Source organism: Andrographis paniculata, unplaced genomic scaffold (assembly GCF_009805555.1).
Source record: "Andrographis paniculata isolate CXL003 unplaced genomic scaffold, ASM980555v1 Contig75END, whole genome shotgun sequence".
NCBI classification, from domain to species: Eukaryota; Viridiplantae; Streptophyta; class Magnoliopsida; order Lamiales; family Acanthaceae; genus Andrographis; species Andrographis paniculata.
Window position 1 is genome coordinate 1,379,658 of NW_026137612.1, and position 19,020 is coordinate 1,398,677.

The following is a 19,020-nucleotide window of genomic DNA, read 5'->3' on the forward strand; positions in this document are numbered from 1 at the left end:
AATTAAGAAATATATATAAAATATTATTATTTGTAATACTTTCATAATTTCATATTTTACAAGCAAAATCCTTAAAATTATAAATATTAAAATTATACAATCTCATACTTCCTTCGTCCCAAATCTATTTATCCATTTTGTTTATACACGGGAATTTAGGAATATTCGTATTATATTGGGATAAAGTAGAAATAAAGGTAAAAAGACTAAATTAACCCTATTAGTATTGTACGATATAAAGGTAATGGCATTTGTGTAATATATTGTAAATTAGAAGGGTATTTGTAATGTTAGGTAGATAGTACAATTACTAAAAAAAGAAACGGATACTTTGTTATCAGACGGACCAAAATGAAAAAATGGATAGATTGTTAAGGGACGAAGGGAGTATATTTTTACATTTATTTAAAAATTGCTACCTATTTCTTCATGTGAGTTTCAAATGTGTATGTATGGGTGGTGGTTAGGATGTTGCAATAAGCAAATTAATTTGATATAATTAGCAAATTAGTACACACGGATAGCAATAGCATATTGCCAAATTAATACATTAACTCTAGACAATTAGCAAATCCTCACAAGGAAAATAACATATGTTGTATTATATAATGTATTAAGTATTATATTAATATTTACTACTTTTTTTATATAGACATTAGTTTATTAGATCAAATTACTATTGTTTTAAAATCATAATATATTTGTTGAAATCATAATATATTATTTGCTACATATATAATTATATAATGTGCTATTAAAATATAAGCTATATATTACATCAGTATTTGCTATTATTCTTTGTGAATATTTGATAATTTAATTAAATCAATACTTGTTTATTTGACTTAATCATCACAGTAACCGAAGCTATATGAATCACAAAATTTTAATACCAAAACATTTTAACAATTATGCAATTATATATTTAATTAAAAAAAAATTAAATTTAATAATAATAATAAATTAATTAATTAATTACACGAAAGCCATGAATTTCTCGTATATATATTGAAGTTTTTTTAAAAAAAAAAAATTACAAAAATTAAGGTAACAATTCTTGTTCGTCGCTACAAAACTCCTTCCTTAACTTCTGCGAAAAGAGGCGGCAGGCGTCCATACTCAGGTCGACTGCCGCCGACAGCGCAATAAACAGCGCCGCATCTCCAATACAAGTCACGTGCTGCACGCCGACTTCCACCACCGGCTTGCTCGTCTTCCCTTCTCCTTCCACACTCGAACCCATCACGAACCCCCGCCGCCGATCGTACGGCACCACCACCCTCACCGCCGCCGCGCCTCTCCTCCGGCGCTCCTCGATGCAGAACTTACCGCCCTTCTTCACGCTCATCGTCCCTGCGGCGATCGGAACGCCGGTGCTGAGTCCGGCGTCTGTTATCAGCTCGAACTTGTACCCGACACCGTCGACCGGACCGCTCTCCCGCCACGCCTCAAGGCGGCCCCACGGCTTCCAGCTTCCGACCGACGCGCCGGCCGGGGATAGTATCAGCCACGCGCCAGGGTTGGATCGGGAGACGCGGTCGGAGCCTGGGGATGGGACGAAGGGAGTCACCATTGATGCGGCGGCCACCGCCGAGCCGGAGAGGTCGTACACGATTATCATCCAGCCTTTCCGGTCGAGCCCCGCCCGCTCCCGGTCGCCGGAAAGTGTCCGTGACCATGTCCGGTTCGCGGCGGCGATGAAATCTGAAGGAACAGATCTGAAATTTCATGTATAACAAATATTACAAAAAAATATATATATATGATCTAAATTCGTTGAAATTATTGAAAATTTTAATGATAATAAAATATTAAATACTCCATTCATCCACGAAATAACTATATATTTACTTTTGGGGTAGGTAAAAGTAGTGAAATAATATTTCTGCCTTTACTTTTTTAGTATAAAAGTAATGATGTGATGTAAAGTAGGAATAGAAGGAAGCATTAGATATAAAAAAAAAAAAAAAGAAGAAAGAAAGAAGTATTTAATAGTCCATAATATATTTTCTTATAACTATTATTTATTAGTAGTGATAAAAAAAATATTAGAAATGTGTATGTAAAGATAGAGCATTTTTTAGTGATGCACGTGGAGCTGGAGAAGGCCAACAAGGCATGTCATACAAAGCGAATAGGTATGTTCACGTAATAAAAAAATTTCGACATATTTTACTATTAATATTATAAAAATATAATACATATATATATTTATATAATTACTCTCTCTTTTTTGCATTAATGTATACATTTTATTTTCTAGTAATTGTAGATCTGCTATTTAATTCAATTATTTGTATTTTACTATCATATTATTATTTACGTTAAAAAAATAAGGGTAAAATAGACGTTAAATTATTTTTAATTATTCGTTGCAATTAAAATACTAGTATTATGTTTTAAACCCTGGGTCAAAAATAATTTTATACCTAACAACCAGAAGTATATAATACAGGGTTTGTTTACCCAACTAATTTTTTTCTTGACACAATTCCTAATATATAGTATAATATTTATATTTTATTCTTTCACAAAAATCAATAATTTAATTCAAAATAGTATTTTTTTTTATACCTCACGTAAAAGAAATTATCTCAAACTAAAACACTAATATTCTTATAATTCATACAAAAAAAATAATAATTAATAATTTAATATAAAATATTATTTTTATATTATCGACTGTGTTTTTTCATATATAATAAAAAAAAAAGTACAAATGAAATAAAAGTCACTGAAGTATGTGTAGTTGTTTTAAAATATATTTCACGATTTGTCCATAATTAATATAAAGTATTTCTCTAATATATTCTTACATATAATAATAATAATAATAATAATAATAATAATAATGATTATGTTATTTTTGTTATTAATAGTTGTACTTAATTTTATACCCCTACACCTTATAATTTTAATCGAATTGGCAAGTAAAAATTAAATTTGAACTAATTTAACGACTGATAAATTAGGTAAAATGCATTTTTAGCCCCAACATAGGTTAATCAATCTAAAAATTAGAGGGAGCATTCGGATTTTCGGATCTGACTTTTTCAAATTCAAACCAATTTAAAAATTCGAATCTCTTGAAAAAAAAAAAAAAAATCAATCTGAACCCAATTGAAATAATCAAAATTCGAATTAAACCGAAAAATGTAAACAATCCGAAAGAATATAATTGAACTAATTGTTATATAGTGACCCAATTTTAATGGGACTGGAATTATTTTTCCTGTTAAATTAATACTGTGAAACATCAAAATTGACTTAAATGTGAATAAAATAATATAAAATAAATAAAGTAGTTTACCCTGTTCCCAAAAGTCTTCCAAAATGCTTATTAAAATAGAAGGTTATGATTGGATGTACTGTAGTAAAAAATAAAATAAATTAACAAATAATATTAAAATTTTAACAATATGTATATAAACAAAATTTTACAAATATGTTACCAATAAAAAATAAAATAAAAAAGAATATATATGTTTTATTTTATTTTATTTTATTTATATATTATTATTATTATTATTATATGCATCAATTTGGGGTAGTGTAGGTGAAAAAAGAAAGGAAGGAAACAATAAGGACATGACAACTAAAAGTAATAAGAGCGATTGGGCAAGAGGACCCATGGCGCATTTTAGCAAGGACGAAAATCATTTTCTACAGCGCGCAATGGTGGGGGTGCTCATGTTAGTGGACTCACCGTGACCTGTGATTCCGGTCGGCGCTGAACTTGCAGCTAAAAACCGGCTGCCGTCTTTTCCCCTGAATCTGGAAAACCACCGGGCTGCACTCCGGTTCGCCGCCGAACTGGAACACGAACCGGGGGTCCGGTTCAGACCGGACGGTCAAATGCAGCTTCGCCGCCGGCTCTCCTCCGTCGAGCTTTACCCACCCGTTGTGATAAACGCATCCCCTCGCCTGAGCATCGCCGAGATTAACAAAGACCTGAACTCCGCCGAGGAGTTTTCCGGCAGCCGCGACGCCGCAGGCCCGGCCCACGCGGCCCGCGAAGACGGAGATTTTGATGGCGACGACTGGCCGGGCCGAGAGGCGGCGGAGGGCCTCCGGGCCGAGATGGAAAACCGCCGACGGCGGATCTCCGGTGGAGGAGAGAGGGAGGAGGGCCGTCGTCTGGGAAGGGAAGTCGTTGATTTTGAGCTTGGCGTAGCACGGTGGCCCGCCGGAGCCAGCGGCGGCGCCGGCGGAAGCGGCGGCGCCGGAGAGATTGACGGCGGCGATGAGACGGACGAAGGGGCAAGGATCCATTGGGGGAGTATGAAATTGAGCTTACGACACAAAATCTTAAGACTTATATTTATATATTTTATATATTTTTTATTTTCATCGAATCAGCGAATGAGTTGAGAATGTTGTCGGCTTCGACTGTTACTTGTTTTTGTCTATTTATAACGTATTTTTTAAGTTCGATTTTGTATTTTTATTAAAAAAATTTTTTAAATACTCATTTGTATATTACTCACGTGATTTTTTTTTTCTTTTTTTTTTATTTCATTATATATATTTTATTTTTAATAAATTTATTTATTTTATATATATCTAACGAATATAAATTAATTTAATTTAATTTTTAAATTTTTTATATTTAAGATCTACTTTGAATTTTTTTTATCTTTTTTTAATACTATATTCGTCTCATAACAAAATATCCATTTTCCTTTTTAGTAACTGTAATATCCACCTAATATTACAAATACCCTTACAACTTACAATATATTACACAAATGTCATTACGTTTATATCACACCATACTAATAAGGTTATTTTAATTGTTTCAACTTTATTCCTACTATAATATAATACTAATATTTCTAAAACTCCGTGCAAAAAGCAAACGGATACATAATTATGGGACGAAGGGAGTAATAAATATTTACACCTATATTTAAAATTTTTTATTTTTTATAAAATTAATTTAAGTTTATTATAAATAAATATTTTTATTTATATATTAGTATAAAGTTTTACTATCTCTATTAAATGATATCCTTATTATATGTATATTTTATTGAGATATAATATTAAAAATATTTAAATAGATATTTAAAACTTCTTTTAATCATATTCTATATCATTTCCAAAAGAAAAGTACCATAAATTTTTTGTGTATAAATTTGTTAACATTTTATTATATTAATGCGTAGTTAAAATTAAGAGAACATAGCAAAAATACCTCTATTAGTATTTTATAGTAAAAATACAATAATATTTGTGGAATAAATTATATAAATATAAAAATATTTTTAATGTTAAATACAATAATACAAAAATTAAATGATACACTTCTTACGAGACAAAGTTGTATATGAATTTATTTTTTTTAAAATATCACAACACTGCTCATATAAAAAATAAAAAATAATATCATAAAATATTATTAAAAATTTACTAATTTATAGTACTACCTACTAACTGTGCGCCGAACAAATAAATATATATTTGGGAACGGAGGGAGTACATTTTATTGACTATATACTTTTTGCATTTTTTTTTGTTTGATTGTTATTGATAAAAAAATTTTATCGTATTTAATATTCATTTCAATTTATTAATTTATATAAAAATAATAATTTTTTTCTTTTAAACTCGTTATGTCATATTATTCGAACTAAAAAAATTAAAAATAATAATATTTTAATATAAAAATAATGTTGATAAAAAATAAAGTAGAAAATTTTTAGTAGATTAAAAAACAAATATACCCTCGTCTCACTCAAATGCATATTTTTGAAATTTTATAATAAATTAAAAAATAATATTTTCTGTATTCATTAGTAAACTTCATATTTTACAATTTTAGTATGTCCAAATAAAAAATTCTTATTTTTTTCTTGTTTCTAGTAAAAGTAATTTTCAACTAATATCAAAATACTATACTTTTTCTTTTCACATTATTTAACACAATACATTCCAACGACTTAAAAATATATATATATATATATATATTAGGACGTGTTCTTTCATATGCATATTTTTAAAATATTTGTTTACGTAAAACTAATTATTAATTATTTTATTTTAAATTAAGAAGAAAAAATTATTGACATCTTATACTAATAATATTGGTAAAATAGATATAGATAGATATAACGAAGATCTTTATTACATATCGCGAGAAAAATGGCGATAAATTGGTTGGTTGAGATGGTCCCAAAAACAGCTAGACTAGGCTGTCACTATTCACCAACCCAAATTTCCATTGGCATATACTCCCTCCCTCTTCAATTTATCTATTCATTTGTTTTTTACACGTAATTTTAAAAATATTAATATTATATTGGGATAAAATAAAAATAAAGGTAAAAAGACTAAATTAATTCTATTAGTATTGTATGATATAAAGGTAATGGCATTTGTGTAATATATTGTAAATTAGAAGGGTATTTGTAATATTAGGTAGATAGTACAATTACTAAAAAAAAGAAACGGATACTTTGTTATGGGACGGACCAAAATAGAAAAATAGATAGATTGTTAAGGGACGGAGGGAGTACACAAGATTTAAGTAATATTGATATTATATTAATAGTTGGTAAAAAATATAAATAAAATTTTTTTTGCCCTTATGAGTGCATTAGTGTAAAATGTAATGACATTTGTGTAATAATAATGAATAATTTGATGGTGAGATGAATATTTATGAAAATAGACTATTTTTTTTTTGGAACAAATAAAAATAATAAGCAAAACTATTGTATTGAAACGGAAAGAGTACTACAAATATGAATTATCCGAATACATTTATATAAATTTATTTTTGACATTGCTGTATCATTAATATGGTTCTCTTTACGTGTGTGCTATTAATTTTAATTTTTTTTTCTCCACTAATTATCAATAATAGCTATGTGTACTCGCAACATTTTACCGTGATTTTTCTGTTTCAATTTTTTTTCCTCTAAAATTATCAAATTAAATGCTTAATTTTTATTTATTTTATTACATTAAAATATAATTTTATATTCAAAATATCACATCAATACATATTTATATCACATCAAACACTTACTCCCTCCGTCCCAGAACTATAGTCTTGATTGTATTGGACACGAGATTTAAAGAATATTGAGATTATATTGATAGTGTGTAAAAGAATTTTTTACTATTGTGAGTGTATTAGTATAAAAAGTAGTGACGTTTGTGTAATATTAATGAAAAAATCATGGTACTTTTATAGTGATACAGTTAATTATTGAAATAAAACTATTATTTTGGGACGAACAAAAATAGTAAATATGACTATTGTATTGAGACAAATGGAGTATTTCAATTCAAAATTTTACTATTCAAAATCAAAACTCAAAACAAAAACCTCACAAATATACTCTCTTTATTTTTTATCGGTTAATGAAATGAGACTAAAATTAGCAAAAGCAAGAGTATTTTTTAAAAAAATTTAACATTATTTATTAATATTAAAATTTTATGTATAATATTAAATGTGTATTTTTATAGAAATTGAATATTCAATTTGTTTACTATTTTAAAAAATTAAAAATTTTAAATATCTAAACTTCGATCTAAATATTTCTTTTAAAAAAAAAATTAATTTGTTTGATTATGGTTGGAGATTGATGTGGAATGAAATAATTGATTTGAATATTTGTTTAAATAATATTTTATTTTAATTTTTGTGAAAAATTAAAGGATTCTTTTTATTTAAGTTCAAAATTGTAATTAAATAAATCTGATTTTGATTCTTTGCAAGATGTTTTTATTTTAATTTTAAATTAAAATTATTATAATTCAATCTATATCATTTTTAATAAAAATATATTTATTTATTTTTAAAATATTATATTAAAAGATTATTTAAATTTAAATTATATATATATATATATTGATTAATAGCGTCATGAGTTATATTGTTTATAGAGAAGTTTTTTGAGGTTTATGAAAATTTGAAAGTTTGAAAAAAAAATAAAAAGTTAGTATTTAATTTAATATTTTGTGAAAGAAAATATATATTTGATGTGGTCTTCTTTTAAAAATAAATAATATTAAATGAGTGAAAATGTGTTATGAAAATAAAGCATAATTTGACGTGGTTTGGATTTATTAATTATTACTTTTAAAGTTACTAAGATATGGTGTTTTTTTAAAATAAATAAATAAATATGTGTTATATTTTATTAGAAAAATATTGTATATTTATACGAAATTGTAAATATTATATTAATTTTTTTGGTTTTTTTTTTCTTTTTTTCTTTTACAATTTTCAAGCTTTGTTTACTTAACAATTTTTCACTCATTTAATACTATTTATTTTTAAAAAAAATATCACATCAAATATATTTTTTCTCACAAAATATCAAATCAAATACCAATCTTTTTTCTTTTTCCAAACTTTCAAAATTTCAAAACTTTTCAAAAACCTTTGTCTAAGCGGATATATTTCTTATTGGGCAAATTATTTATTTATTTATTTTTATTTGATACTCTCACTTATCATTTTAGTTTCATAACTAGAGAGTTTATCTTGAAATAGTTCTCCGTAAATAGAAAATTTTCGTACATTTGATCATAAGACACCGAAAATATCTGCATGGCATCCGCGTGGCACGCTGGATGACACGTGCCCGTCTAGTAAGCCTCACCTAATGGACGCATGGAAAATTTATTTATTTATTTTTTGTAAATTGATGTATTTAAAAAATATATAAAATACAAAATATAAAAAATAATACTCTTTATGTCCTTTTTGAAAAGAGTCATTTGGGGTTTTTGCAGTAGATTAAGAGATAATAGTATTTTATTGGTAAGTGGAAGTATGTAAGACATTTGTCATTTAAATTTTTGTATAAAGTAATTATATATGTGATGGTATGTTTGTAATTTAGATAAGAGTTAAGGATATTTTGGTACTATTGTATAATTACTTTTACTTAAAAAAATAGTATTTTTTAGTAAGATGGACGAAAATAGTAAAAATAGATTTTGAATTAGAACGAAAAGAGTATATATTAATAAATATATTTTCCAAAATTTATGTCTTTTAGAAAAAAATAAAAAATAAATAAAAAAATTTCATGTGTCCGCTATATAGCATTTACATGGTAGACACATGTCGTCTGACGTGCAACGCATGTATCTCTTTCGTCGGAGAACCATATGTGCGAAAATTTTTCACTTATATGACTTTCAAAACAAGCTCCGATTACAGAACTAAAATGATAAAGAAGATTAATTATAAGACTACAAAAATAGTTTACCCTTTATTATCTTACGTGTGTTTATTTAGTGAGATTGAATAGATATTTTTTTTATGTGATGTATAGAGAATTGTGTAAGTAATACTCCCTCCGTCCTGTATCTATATATCAATTTACAATTTACACGGAGTTTTAGGAATATTAGTATTATATTGGAATGCAGTAGAAGTAAAGATAAAAAGACTAAATTGCCCTTATTAGTATTGTATGGTATAAAGGTAATGACATTTGTATAATATATTATAAATTGGAAGGGTATTTGTAATATTAGGTAGATAATACAGTTACTAAAAAAGAAATTGATGCTTTGTTACGATACGGACTAAAATACAAAAATAGATAAATTGTTAAGGGACAAAGGATATATAAATATTAATGATGTAGAAATATTGTAACATATATAATACTATTATTTTGTATATTAATATTTTTAATTTTATAACTTTTATTATATTATCTTCAATATATCAATTTATTATTATTATTATTATTTACGTAAAAATAAATATATTGATAAAATAAAAAATTGCATTTACAATTTTTGAAAAAAAATGAAATAAAAAATTAAAAAGTAAATAAATATAAGTAACGGTTGAAAGAAAAAAAATATATGTATATCTAATTAACTTTACCGATAATATACTCCCTCCGTCCCACATAATTTGTCTCTATTTTCTATTTTCATCCGTCTCACATAACTTGTCCTTTTTATTTTTGGAAATATAATTATGCACTTTAATCGCATTTTAAATTTTATACTTTTCTTAATTTTAATTAAATTATTTACTTATTTTAATCTTAATCTATAATTATTTTTACTAAATAATAATTATTTTTACTAATACATTTCTTAATTACTTACTAATTATACTTTACCTAAATTTCCGTGTCTACAGTAATACATCTATATTACATGGGACGGAGGAGTAGTATATTCGATAAATGAAAATTAAAAAAAAATGTAATACATCTATTATAATAATACTCCCTCCGTCAACGGATAAATTATACATTTACTTTTGGCGCAGTGTTTAAAAAATAATAGTATTTTAATTATACTGGGTAGTTAAAAGTAGTGTAATGACATTTTTGCCCTTGTTTTTTTATATAAAGTAGGGTATTTGTGGAAAAAAGTAAGATATGTAATGAAATGTTTCCTTTGTAATTGGATTTTTCAAAATAAAAATGTGTATACTTTCTAGCTGGACAGGGAGTAGTATTTTTTAAATATTATTTTATAATATAAAAATATATATTTTCAAAAAAAATGTTAATAATAATTTGCTAATATTTTTAAATTTTAAATTATTTTTTTATTAAATATCTATAATTATTAATAAATATTATCATATTATTTATAGCTTGTATATCATCATCATTAACAACAGCAATAATAATAATAATAATAATTTTAAAAATCCATCAAAATCTTTTTTTTCAGGAGAGATTTTTTATTGTACAAATTTTTCATAATTGTCTAGCAAAATCCAATAAAATCACTTTAAAAGTATATAGATGGTTGAATACCTCATTATTTGAAAAGACTTTTAAAAGTTTTGAATTGAATACACCGATATTTTAAAAACTTTTCAGAATTGAATACTTTCGAATTTTAAAAGTCTGAATTTAATACACCAGATTCTAAAAATCCAAATATAAGGATTTCATGATGTGCGTGTATGTTTTTGTTTGGTCAAAAATACCTAATACATTTCTTAAAAAAATAATATTATATATATTTATTATTTTTATATTAATTATATAATTACCTAGGACTTTCAAACCAAAATCAAAACACATAGTTCGTCTAGCGTGACTTTTCTGTCGAACCTGATTTGCAGCGCATTAGATTCGGCCGAAGGTTTACCCAATGCGCAGTTTCGGGTAGCGGCTGCGAATTCCCACGTCTAAAAAAAAAAAAAAAAACAAACAAACAAACAAACTCATCATGTTAAGCACAATTAATTAATTAATTTAAGAGGTCATTAAACTGGCCTTATTATTTATTTAGAAGTAAGTGTGAATGCACTTTCCATTGTCAACAAATTAATGATGTTAAATCCTGTCTTTCCCTATATATAATTAATCATCATTATGCACATGTCTGCATCATTAATTATTTGGGGTTCGTATTTTCGGACATTTTTATATATATTGTTTAATTGAGAAAACAATTAAATAATACTGACTCCGTTCCGGAACAATAGTCTGATTGTGTTGTGCATGAGATTTAAAAAATATTGATATTATATTGATAGTGGATAAAAAATATAGGTAAAATACATTTTTGCCCTTGTGAGTGTATTAGTGTAAAATGTAGTGACAATTGTATAATAATAATGAAAGAATAAGGGTAGTTATACAATGATATGATTATTTATAGACATAAGACTATTGTTTTAAGACGGACAAAAATAGTAAACAAGACTATTGTTTTAAGACGGACAAAAATAGTAAACAAGACTATTGTATTGGGACGGAGGGAGTAGTAAAATTCAATATACTCCCTCTATCTCATATCTATATATCCATTTATTTTTTTTCACGGACTTTTAGAAATATTAGTATTATATTGGGATAAAGTAGAAATAAATGTAAAAAAGCTAAATTAACCCTATCAGTATTGTATGATATAAAGTTAATGACAATTGTATAATATATTGTAAATTAGAAGGATATTTGTAATATTAGATAGATAATACAATTACTAAAAAAAAATAAATACTTTGTAATAGGACAGACCAAAATAAAAAAATAGATAGATTGTTAAAGGACGGAGAAAATATTATATTTTTAAAGAGAATAATTAAATGTAGTGTTTGGAATAAGTATATAAAATGTTTGTTAATAAATATAATATATACTTTATATTTAATCATTTGAAAAATATCAATATTTATTATAAAATATTATTTTTATATTCACTGCATAATTTTTTTTTATTACATATAAAAATATATACTTCAAACCTAAATACAAAACAAATCCATCTAGTTTTTATAGTAATTTAAATAAAAAATATATTAAGCGTGATAATTTTTTATAATAAACTTATATATTGATTTAATTTGCATAATATTTATTCGAAAGATTTTGATTTTGAATTTTGGTTTTAAATAGTAAAATTTTGAATTGAAATAATTATTTGATGCGATATAAATATGTATTGATGTAATATTTTGAATGTAAAATAAAATTTTAATGTAATATAATAAATAAATAATATGTGTTTGATTTGATATTTTTTAAGATAAAAAAAGTTTTATAGTAAAATTAATGTGAAAAACACACAAGTAAACAGACATTAATATGTAATTTTCTTATTTAGTTGTAATTTAGGAGTTAAATTTGAAATTTTGAAATAATAAATTTTAAATTGAAACAATTATTTAATATAATAATAATAATAATAATATTTTAACAAATAATTAATTTTAAAATTAAAACAAATATGTCAATGTGATATTTTTAATAGAGATTATTAAATAATAGTGTTTAAGTGGAAACAGCACTCAAAACACAATTGTTCCATAGTTTTATTTTTCTAATGCAAAGATGGGCTTTGTTTGCTTTATGAAATTTTTTCTTAATGTATTTTTTTAAAAAAATTAACATATTATATACATTTAATATTTTATATTATCAACATAATTTTTTAGATTTTATATTAAAAATAAATAAAAATCTCTCTAATCAAAACAGAAAACAAACAAACTGTGGTTTTCTTATAGACGATGACATAGCCATGTTGAGTAAATATGTGATCATAATTTTTTATGCTTTTAGTTTTTGTCTACCCTACATAATTCAGGTATAGATTTCTATATCACCGGTACAAAAAAAAACCTCTACATAGAGTTTGGAATTTGTTGGTTGATTAACACTGTTATAATAATAGAAAATTGTCTCAGAAAAATTATATCGAAATTTTTATAAATACGGAACAATTAATTGAATAATCTCGACAATTGTCTTAAAATAAATGTCGTGGTCATTTGCTCGTGACAATATGGAAAGTCACAAAATAACAAGACATATTGTTTCGTCAAGTTGACTGAGAGATTATCTCAAAAATTCCTGCAAACTCCATCGAGAATATACTTTGTCTTGAACAACCATGACAACATCCGGGACTATATTTTTTCATGAACAACCATGATAACATTCGAGACTCTATTTTATCATGAACAACCATGACAACATTTGAGACTATATTTTGACTCTAACGCTCGTGACAATTTTCATGACCTTAAATTGTCTTCAACAACCGTGAATACATCCGAGACTACATTTTGTCATCTACAGTCGTGACAATTTTTGAAACTTTAGTTTGTCTCAAACAATTATGACAACAACCGAGACCATGTGTTGTCTTGAACCGCCGTGACATTTTGAGACAATATTTTATCTCCAAATTTCGAGATTAAATATTGCCTCAAAATGCAATGACAATTATCAAGACTATATTTTCTACCATAATTTCCAAGACTATATTTTTGAGACGATATGTTGTCTCGAACAATCATGACAATAACTGAAATCGTGTACTATATTTCATTTCAAAATAATTGTAACAACATATGAAATTACGTTGTGCACAATCTAATACAAAAACAAATTAATTAATTAGATTAGTTCATTTCCCACGATATTTTCACCAAAATGAATGCATATGAATATAATAAATAAAACCAATATCTAAAATTATTCTATCACACATCAAAATAAAACTATAAATTGTCATGGTAATAAGTATAAAAAATAAAACAATAGAAACGTATTAAATTTGTAATGAGTGCAATTAGAAACCATCACTCATAGTGCGACGCAGAGCCATTTATTGTCTCCTCATCATCACCATCCTCTTCCTCATTATCTTGTTAATATGTTGGAATAAATCCAATATGTTCATTCTCATCTAAAAGTGGTAAATCTTTCATATGGCTTCAGGCTTGCATCAGCTGTTGAAAAAGAGCAATGTCTTCGCTAAAATGGATATGAGGATTATAAATATTCATAACCCATCAAGATAGAGCCTTAATTTGTTTCACCATCTGTTTAATTATGAAAAAGTTACTAATAAAATCTTATAAAAATGAAATACAAAATAATCAAATGAGTTATTTGATATGAAACTAAGCTCCTCGAGTGTTTTTTTTGTCTCAGCCAACTTATTTTGTGTCGAGAAAATTTCATTTAAATGATCCGTGGAAGGAGGTGGCAGATAATTTGGTGCACCTAATTTGTAGGAATAGGGGTGGGAAAATATGTCGAAATACCGACATACCGCATATATCGTACCGAAAATATACCGACAATATCGAATTTTCAGCATACCGTAAATTTCGGTACAATATGAGTTATATAGCCTGATGGCAGCAACAGTGAAAATACCTCTTCTTAGTGGAGCTCCTTGTTCTATTTGAGTAGCTTGGTTTGGTTAGCAGCTTGGAGATATCCAAAAGGCGCCTCGAAGAACCGTATTCAAGAGGCTCGGCCAGAATAGCGACCTTTCGAAGAAGACACCTGTTTGGGATCGGTTATCACCCGAAAACACCGTTGCAGACAAAGGACGGTGAGATATGGCACGTGACATCAGTAGATCCCGTACCGAAAATATTCGGTACGGTAACGGTATGCATTTTCGATTTTTCGATATTTTCGGTATTTCGGCATATACCGCGAATTATTTTTTATATTCTGGTATTTTCGATATAGGACTGTCTCAAATACAAAATTTAATAAACAATATGTTATTATTTTGTATGGTACGGTATATGTTATTGACTTACTGTTTTAAGTTGTATTTCGGTATAATGCGGTATATACCAAGATTGTTTAAATTTCGGTATAATACGGTATATATCAATACCGTTTAAATTTCGGTATTTTGGTATAATACGATATATATCGATATCGTTTAAATTTTGATATTTCGGTATAATACGGTATAAATTGATACCGTTTAAATTTCGGTATTTCGGCATAATCGTTATATATCCTATTAGTTGTTAATATAGCAATTTCTAACTATTATAATTGACCTCTCACTTTGAGAACGGGAACTACGAATCACCACCCTAGCCGTCTTTCCACGTGATCCTAACCCTGACACGGGACCTTTAAGATTAATCCCCCGTATGCATCAACAAGATTCTTTGGAGATGCTTGAACAAAGCTATTTTGGATACCTTGAGTGGAATTAATAAGAGTTCTCCATATGTAGAAGAAAATATTACGAAAAATATATAAAATTGTGCAATGTAATGAAATTACTAAGTGAATAAGTTACATCGACTTCAGCCGCCGATTTGGTGCATATGTGTCATCGGGTTTTCGCCAACATTTTTGGTACATTTCAAGCTCTGGGTATTCGGCCTAAGTCCAATTCATATTTGTAATTACAATTAGCAAAATCATACATTGATGTGTTCAAATAAATTGTATAGAACTCAATCATTACAATAATTAGTGATTATATCTTATACAGCTTTGCTAATTCTTTAACTACAAACTTTACACAAAATCAAAAAAAAAAATCTAAAAAAAAAACAGAAGCTGATGTTCACTATCAATTGTTTGACCAACAAAAATTCATCAAGTTTTTTTATAAAAATAACTATATAACATTTAGGATATTAACATTCCAATAGTTCCACATCATATATATATATATAATAGGATGAATCACATGCATATAAATCGTGCAACACATATATAAATTCTACAGCATTTTTAAAAAAATAATAATAATAAAGAAAGAGAAGTATGCAACGTATAAAGAAAATGCAGCACATAAAAAAAATAAAAATCGGCCGAATGTGTATGAATCCTACTACATATATCATCATTAAATTATTTCGGCACATATATATATATAACCATTTATAATTATACCATGCATTCGAGATATAAATACAAATCTAAACATAGTGTAAGGTCATAGAAGTTTATAAAAACTAATATTTCAATGTGTCATATTCAAATAAAAATAAGATTCATACTAAATTATTATGTAAACATAATGAATATTAGAAAATAAAAATGCATTGATATATGAATTACAATACCATTTTTTTCCTAACGAGACCGGTTAACAAGCATCTACTGCGGTATTAATTTAGTTTTACGTCAAGATTTTTATTACGGTTGTCACTATTTTCTTTTTTAAGTTTGCGATAATTCTGTGATTCTCATTGCTTTATCATGTCACGAAAGTAAATGGGATTTAACCATTGCGGGACTTACTTCTCTGATTGTGGCAACTTTAAAGCACTTTGTAATACGTCTGAGCAGGCCCGTTCTTGACCTTTATTAGACCCGGGACAAAATTAAAATATTGGGCCCTTAAATATATTTCTTATATAATAATAATAATAATAATAATAATAATATAATATATATATTAATATAAATGTATTAATAAAATATTTTTTTATATATTAAAAGATCAAAATATAAATATAAAATTAATGTGACATATTTAGTATAAGATAAAAAGTTAAAAAAAATATATATTTGATTTAATATTTTTTAAAGAATATTTTTATAAACAATCAAAAGTCTTTAAAAGAAAATTTTCAAACAAAAATATTTATAAAGGGTTTGTTTCTTTTGATTGGTTTAGGGAAAAATTTTGTTTGAATTTGATATTAAAATAATGTTTGATGAAATATTTGTGAGAGAGAAACGCATAGACCTAATAGTAAAAATTAGAAAGTTTAGATTAATGGGGTGTTTGGCAAATAGTTTTTTGAAGAGCTTTTAGCTTATTGAACAACTTTTAGCTGTTTGACCTGTGAAAAAGCTAATTTAGGTGTTTGGTAAATTAGCTTTTTGGAATAGTTTTTTGGACTTAAAAAGCTAATTTCTGAAAAGTAAAATTTTTTTTATTCCTTATATGCCCTTAAAAATTTATTATGCATTTTACACAAATAAATATATTTTGATTATTTATTAATTATATTATAATATTTTATTATATTATAGTTTTACTTTTATAAATTTAAAATAATTAATTTTTATATAAAAATTATTTTAATTGTAAAATATATAAATTTATTATAATCAACATAAAATAGAAAATATAAATATTAATAATTTATTTTTATATTAAAATTACATTATATAAATTTTATACTAAAAATAAATTAAATAAATTAAATTTATTGAAAATTATAAATATAATGAACTAATCGATAACTAACATAATAAATATATACACGAAAAATTTATTATTTTATATTTTACATCATTTTCAATAGAAAAACTATTTATATATTTTAATAAAAATATATTATTTTTTAAATCTAACTGTAATAAAAATAAATACTTTTATAACATTATTACAATTTTCAATAACTAATAACAAAATTTTTTAAATATTTTAAACTCAAAAGAACATAATTGAATATATTAGAAACAAAAATAAAGTAGAAATGTCCTCAATTGTCATTTTACGTATAAACAGCTAATATCAAACAGTTTTTTTACCAAACATTTTGATACAAATAGCTAATCGAATCAGCTAGTCAAACCAGCTAATTGAATCAGCTAACAGCTAATTGAATCAGCTAACAGCTAACAGCTATCAGCTAATTGCCAAACACGCCATAAAGCTAATTGCCAAACACGCCATAAATAAACAAACTCAATGTTTATATAATACATATATTTTTAAAACTACTACTAAAAAATATAATAAAATATACAAATTTAAACATATAAATATAAAAATAAAAATAATAAGAATACAAAAATATTACTCTATCATATCTTTTTAATTTTACATAATTCACAAAAAATATAAAATCATACCATTAAATTAACACACTAAAACATACAAATAAATAATTTAAAAATTAATGTAAAAATTATTTATTTAAAAAATAATTATAAAATAAATTTTTTATTTAAATTTTATTTTATACATTCTACAAAAAATAATAATAATAATATATATTAATATATAGGAGTATATATATTATTGGCCCTTTATGGGCCCCTAGAGGGAATGGGCCCTGGCTCAGGGCCGGGCCTGCGTCTGAACACTTATTATTGAATTATTCACGAATTGCATGTTCATGAACAATTTTTTAACGAAAGAAATGCTTAAAAAAATGTAATTAATAAAAAAAATACAAAAAAAATTTGAAATGTAATCCAAACGATAAAAGATATTACCTTAAAAATATGAATCACTATCCATTTTCCAATTTAGGATATCTGAATAAAAGATCCACGAGATTGCAATTTGAGATCATAATGCTTTGTATTCGACCAATCAAACCATTGATAGCACTATTATATAAAAATATATATATTCTTGTTAGTTCATAAGAAGTGAAATGACTTATGATAAAATGTATTGGCATGTCAAATATCTATAAGAAAGTTTGGAATTGTAAAAAAGAATTATATATATACAAATAGATATTCTTACTCAAATACCAATGGACCAATAAGAGTGCGTTCATCATTGAATGATAACTTCATTATCCGGATGAAGAGTGATAGATGGATCATTTCTATTACTATCATTCGGAGCATCACTCGGATTATTATTCGAAAATAGTGGCGGTCGATTTTTCATATCGAGCAAACAGCGAAGAGATAAATCACTTAAAAATATTAAGTAATTATTATACGATATGTGTTCTATATTTACCTAACTAATTACTAAAATTCTGCCGCTGCGACAAAATAATAATAATAATAATAATAATAATAATAATAATAATAATAATAATAATAATAATAAATCCTGCAGCATTTACATGAATGA

At 25.7% G+C, this 19,020-nt stretch overlaps 1 protein-coding gene across 1 annotated transcript; it reads right to left on the minus strand.

Annotated features, from left to right (window-relative positions):
- Window positions 1-995: 995 nt before the first annotated feature.
- LOC127266334 (uncharacterized) lies at window positions 996-4,360 on the minus strand. The gene is made up of 2 exons (XM_051296547.1): window positions 3,707-4,360; window positions 996-1,718 (listed from the first exon to the last, which is right to left on the minus strand). Exons 1-2 carry the CDS (start codon window positions 4,270-4,272, stop codon window positions 1,043-1,045), a joined length of 1,242 nt encoding a protein of 413 aa, XP_051152504.1. The 5' UTR covers window positions 4,273-4,360; the 3' UTR covers window positions 996-1,042.
- Window positions 4,361-19,020: the final 14,660 nt, after the last annotated feature.

Bases quoted from the DNA above. Each gene is read 5' to 3' on its own strand.
- LOC127266334 (XM_051296547.1), bottom strand. From the start codon at position 4,272: ATGGATCCTTGCCCCTTCGTCCGTCTCATCGCCGCCGTCAATCTCTCC. The intron at 1,719-3,706 runs GTGAGTCCACTA...ATGAAATTTCAG, and splicing joins GACCGGAATCACAGGTCACG to ATCTGTTCCTTCAGATTTCA.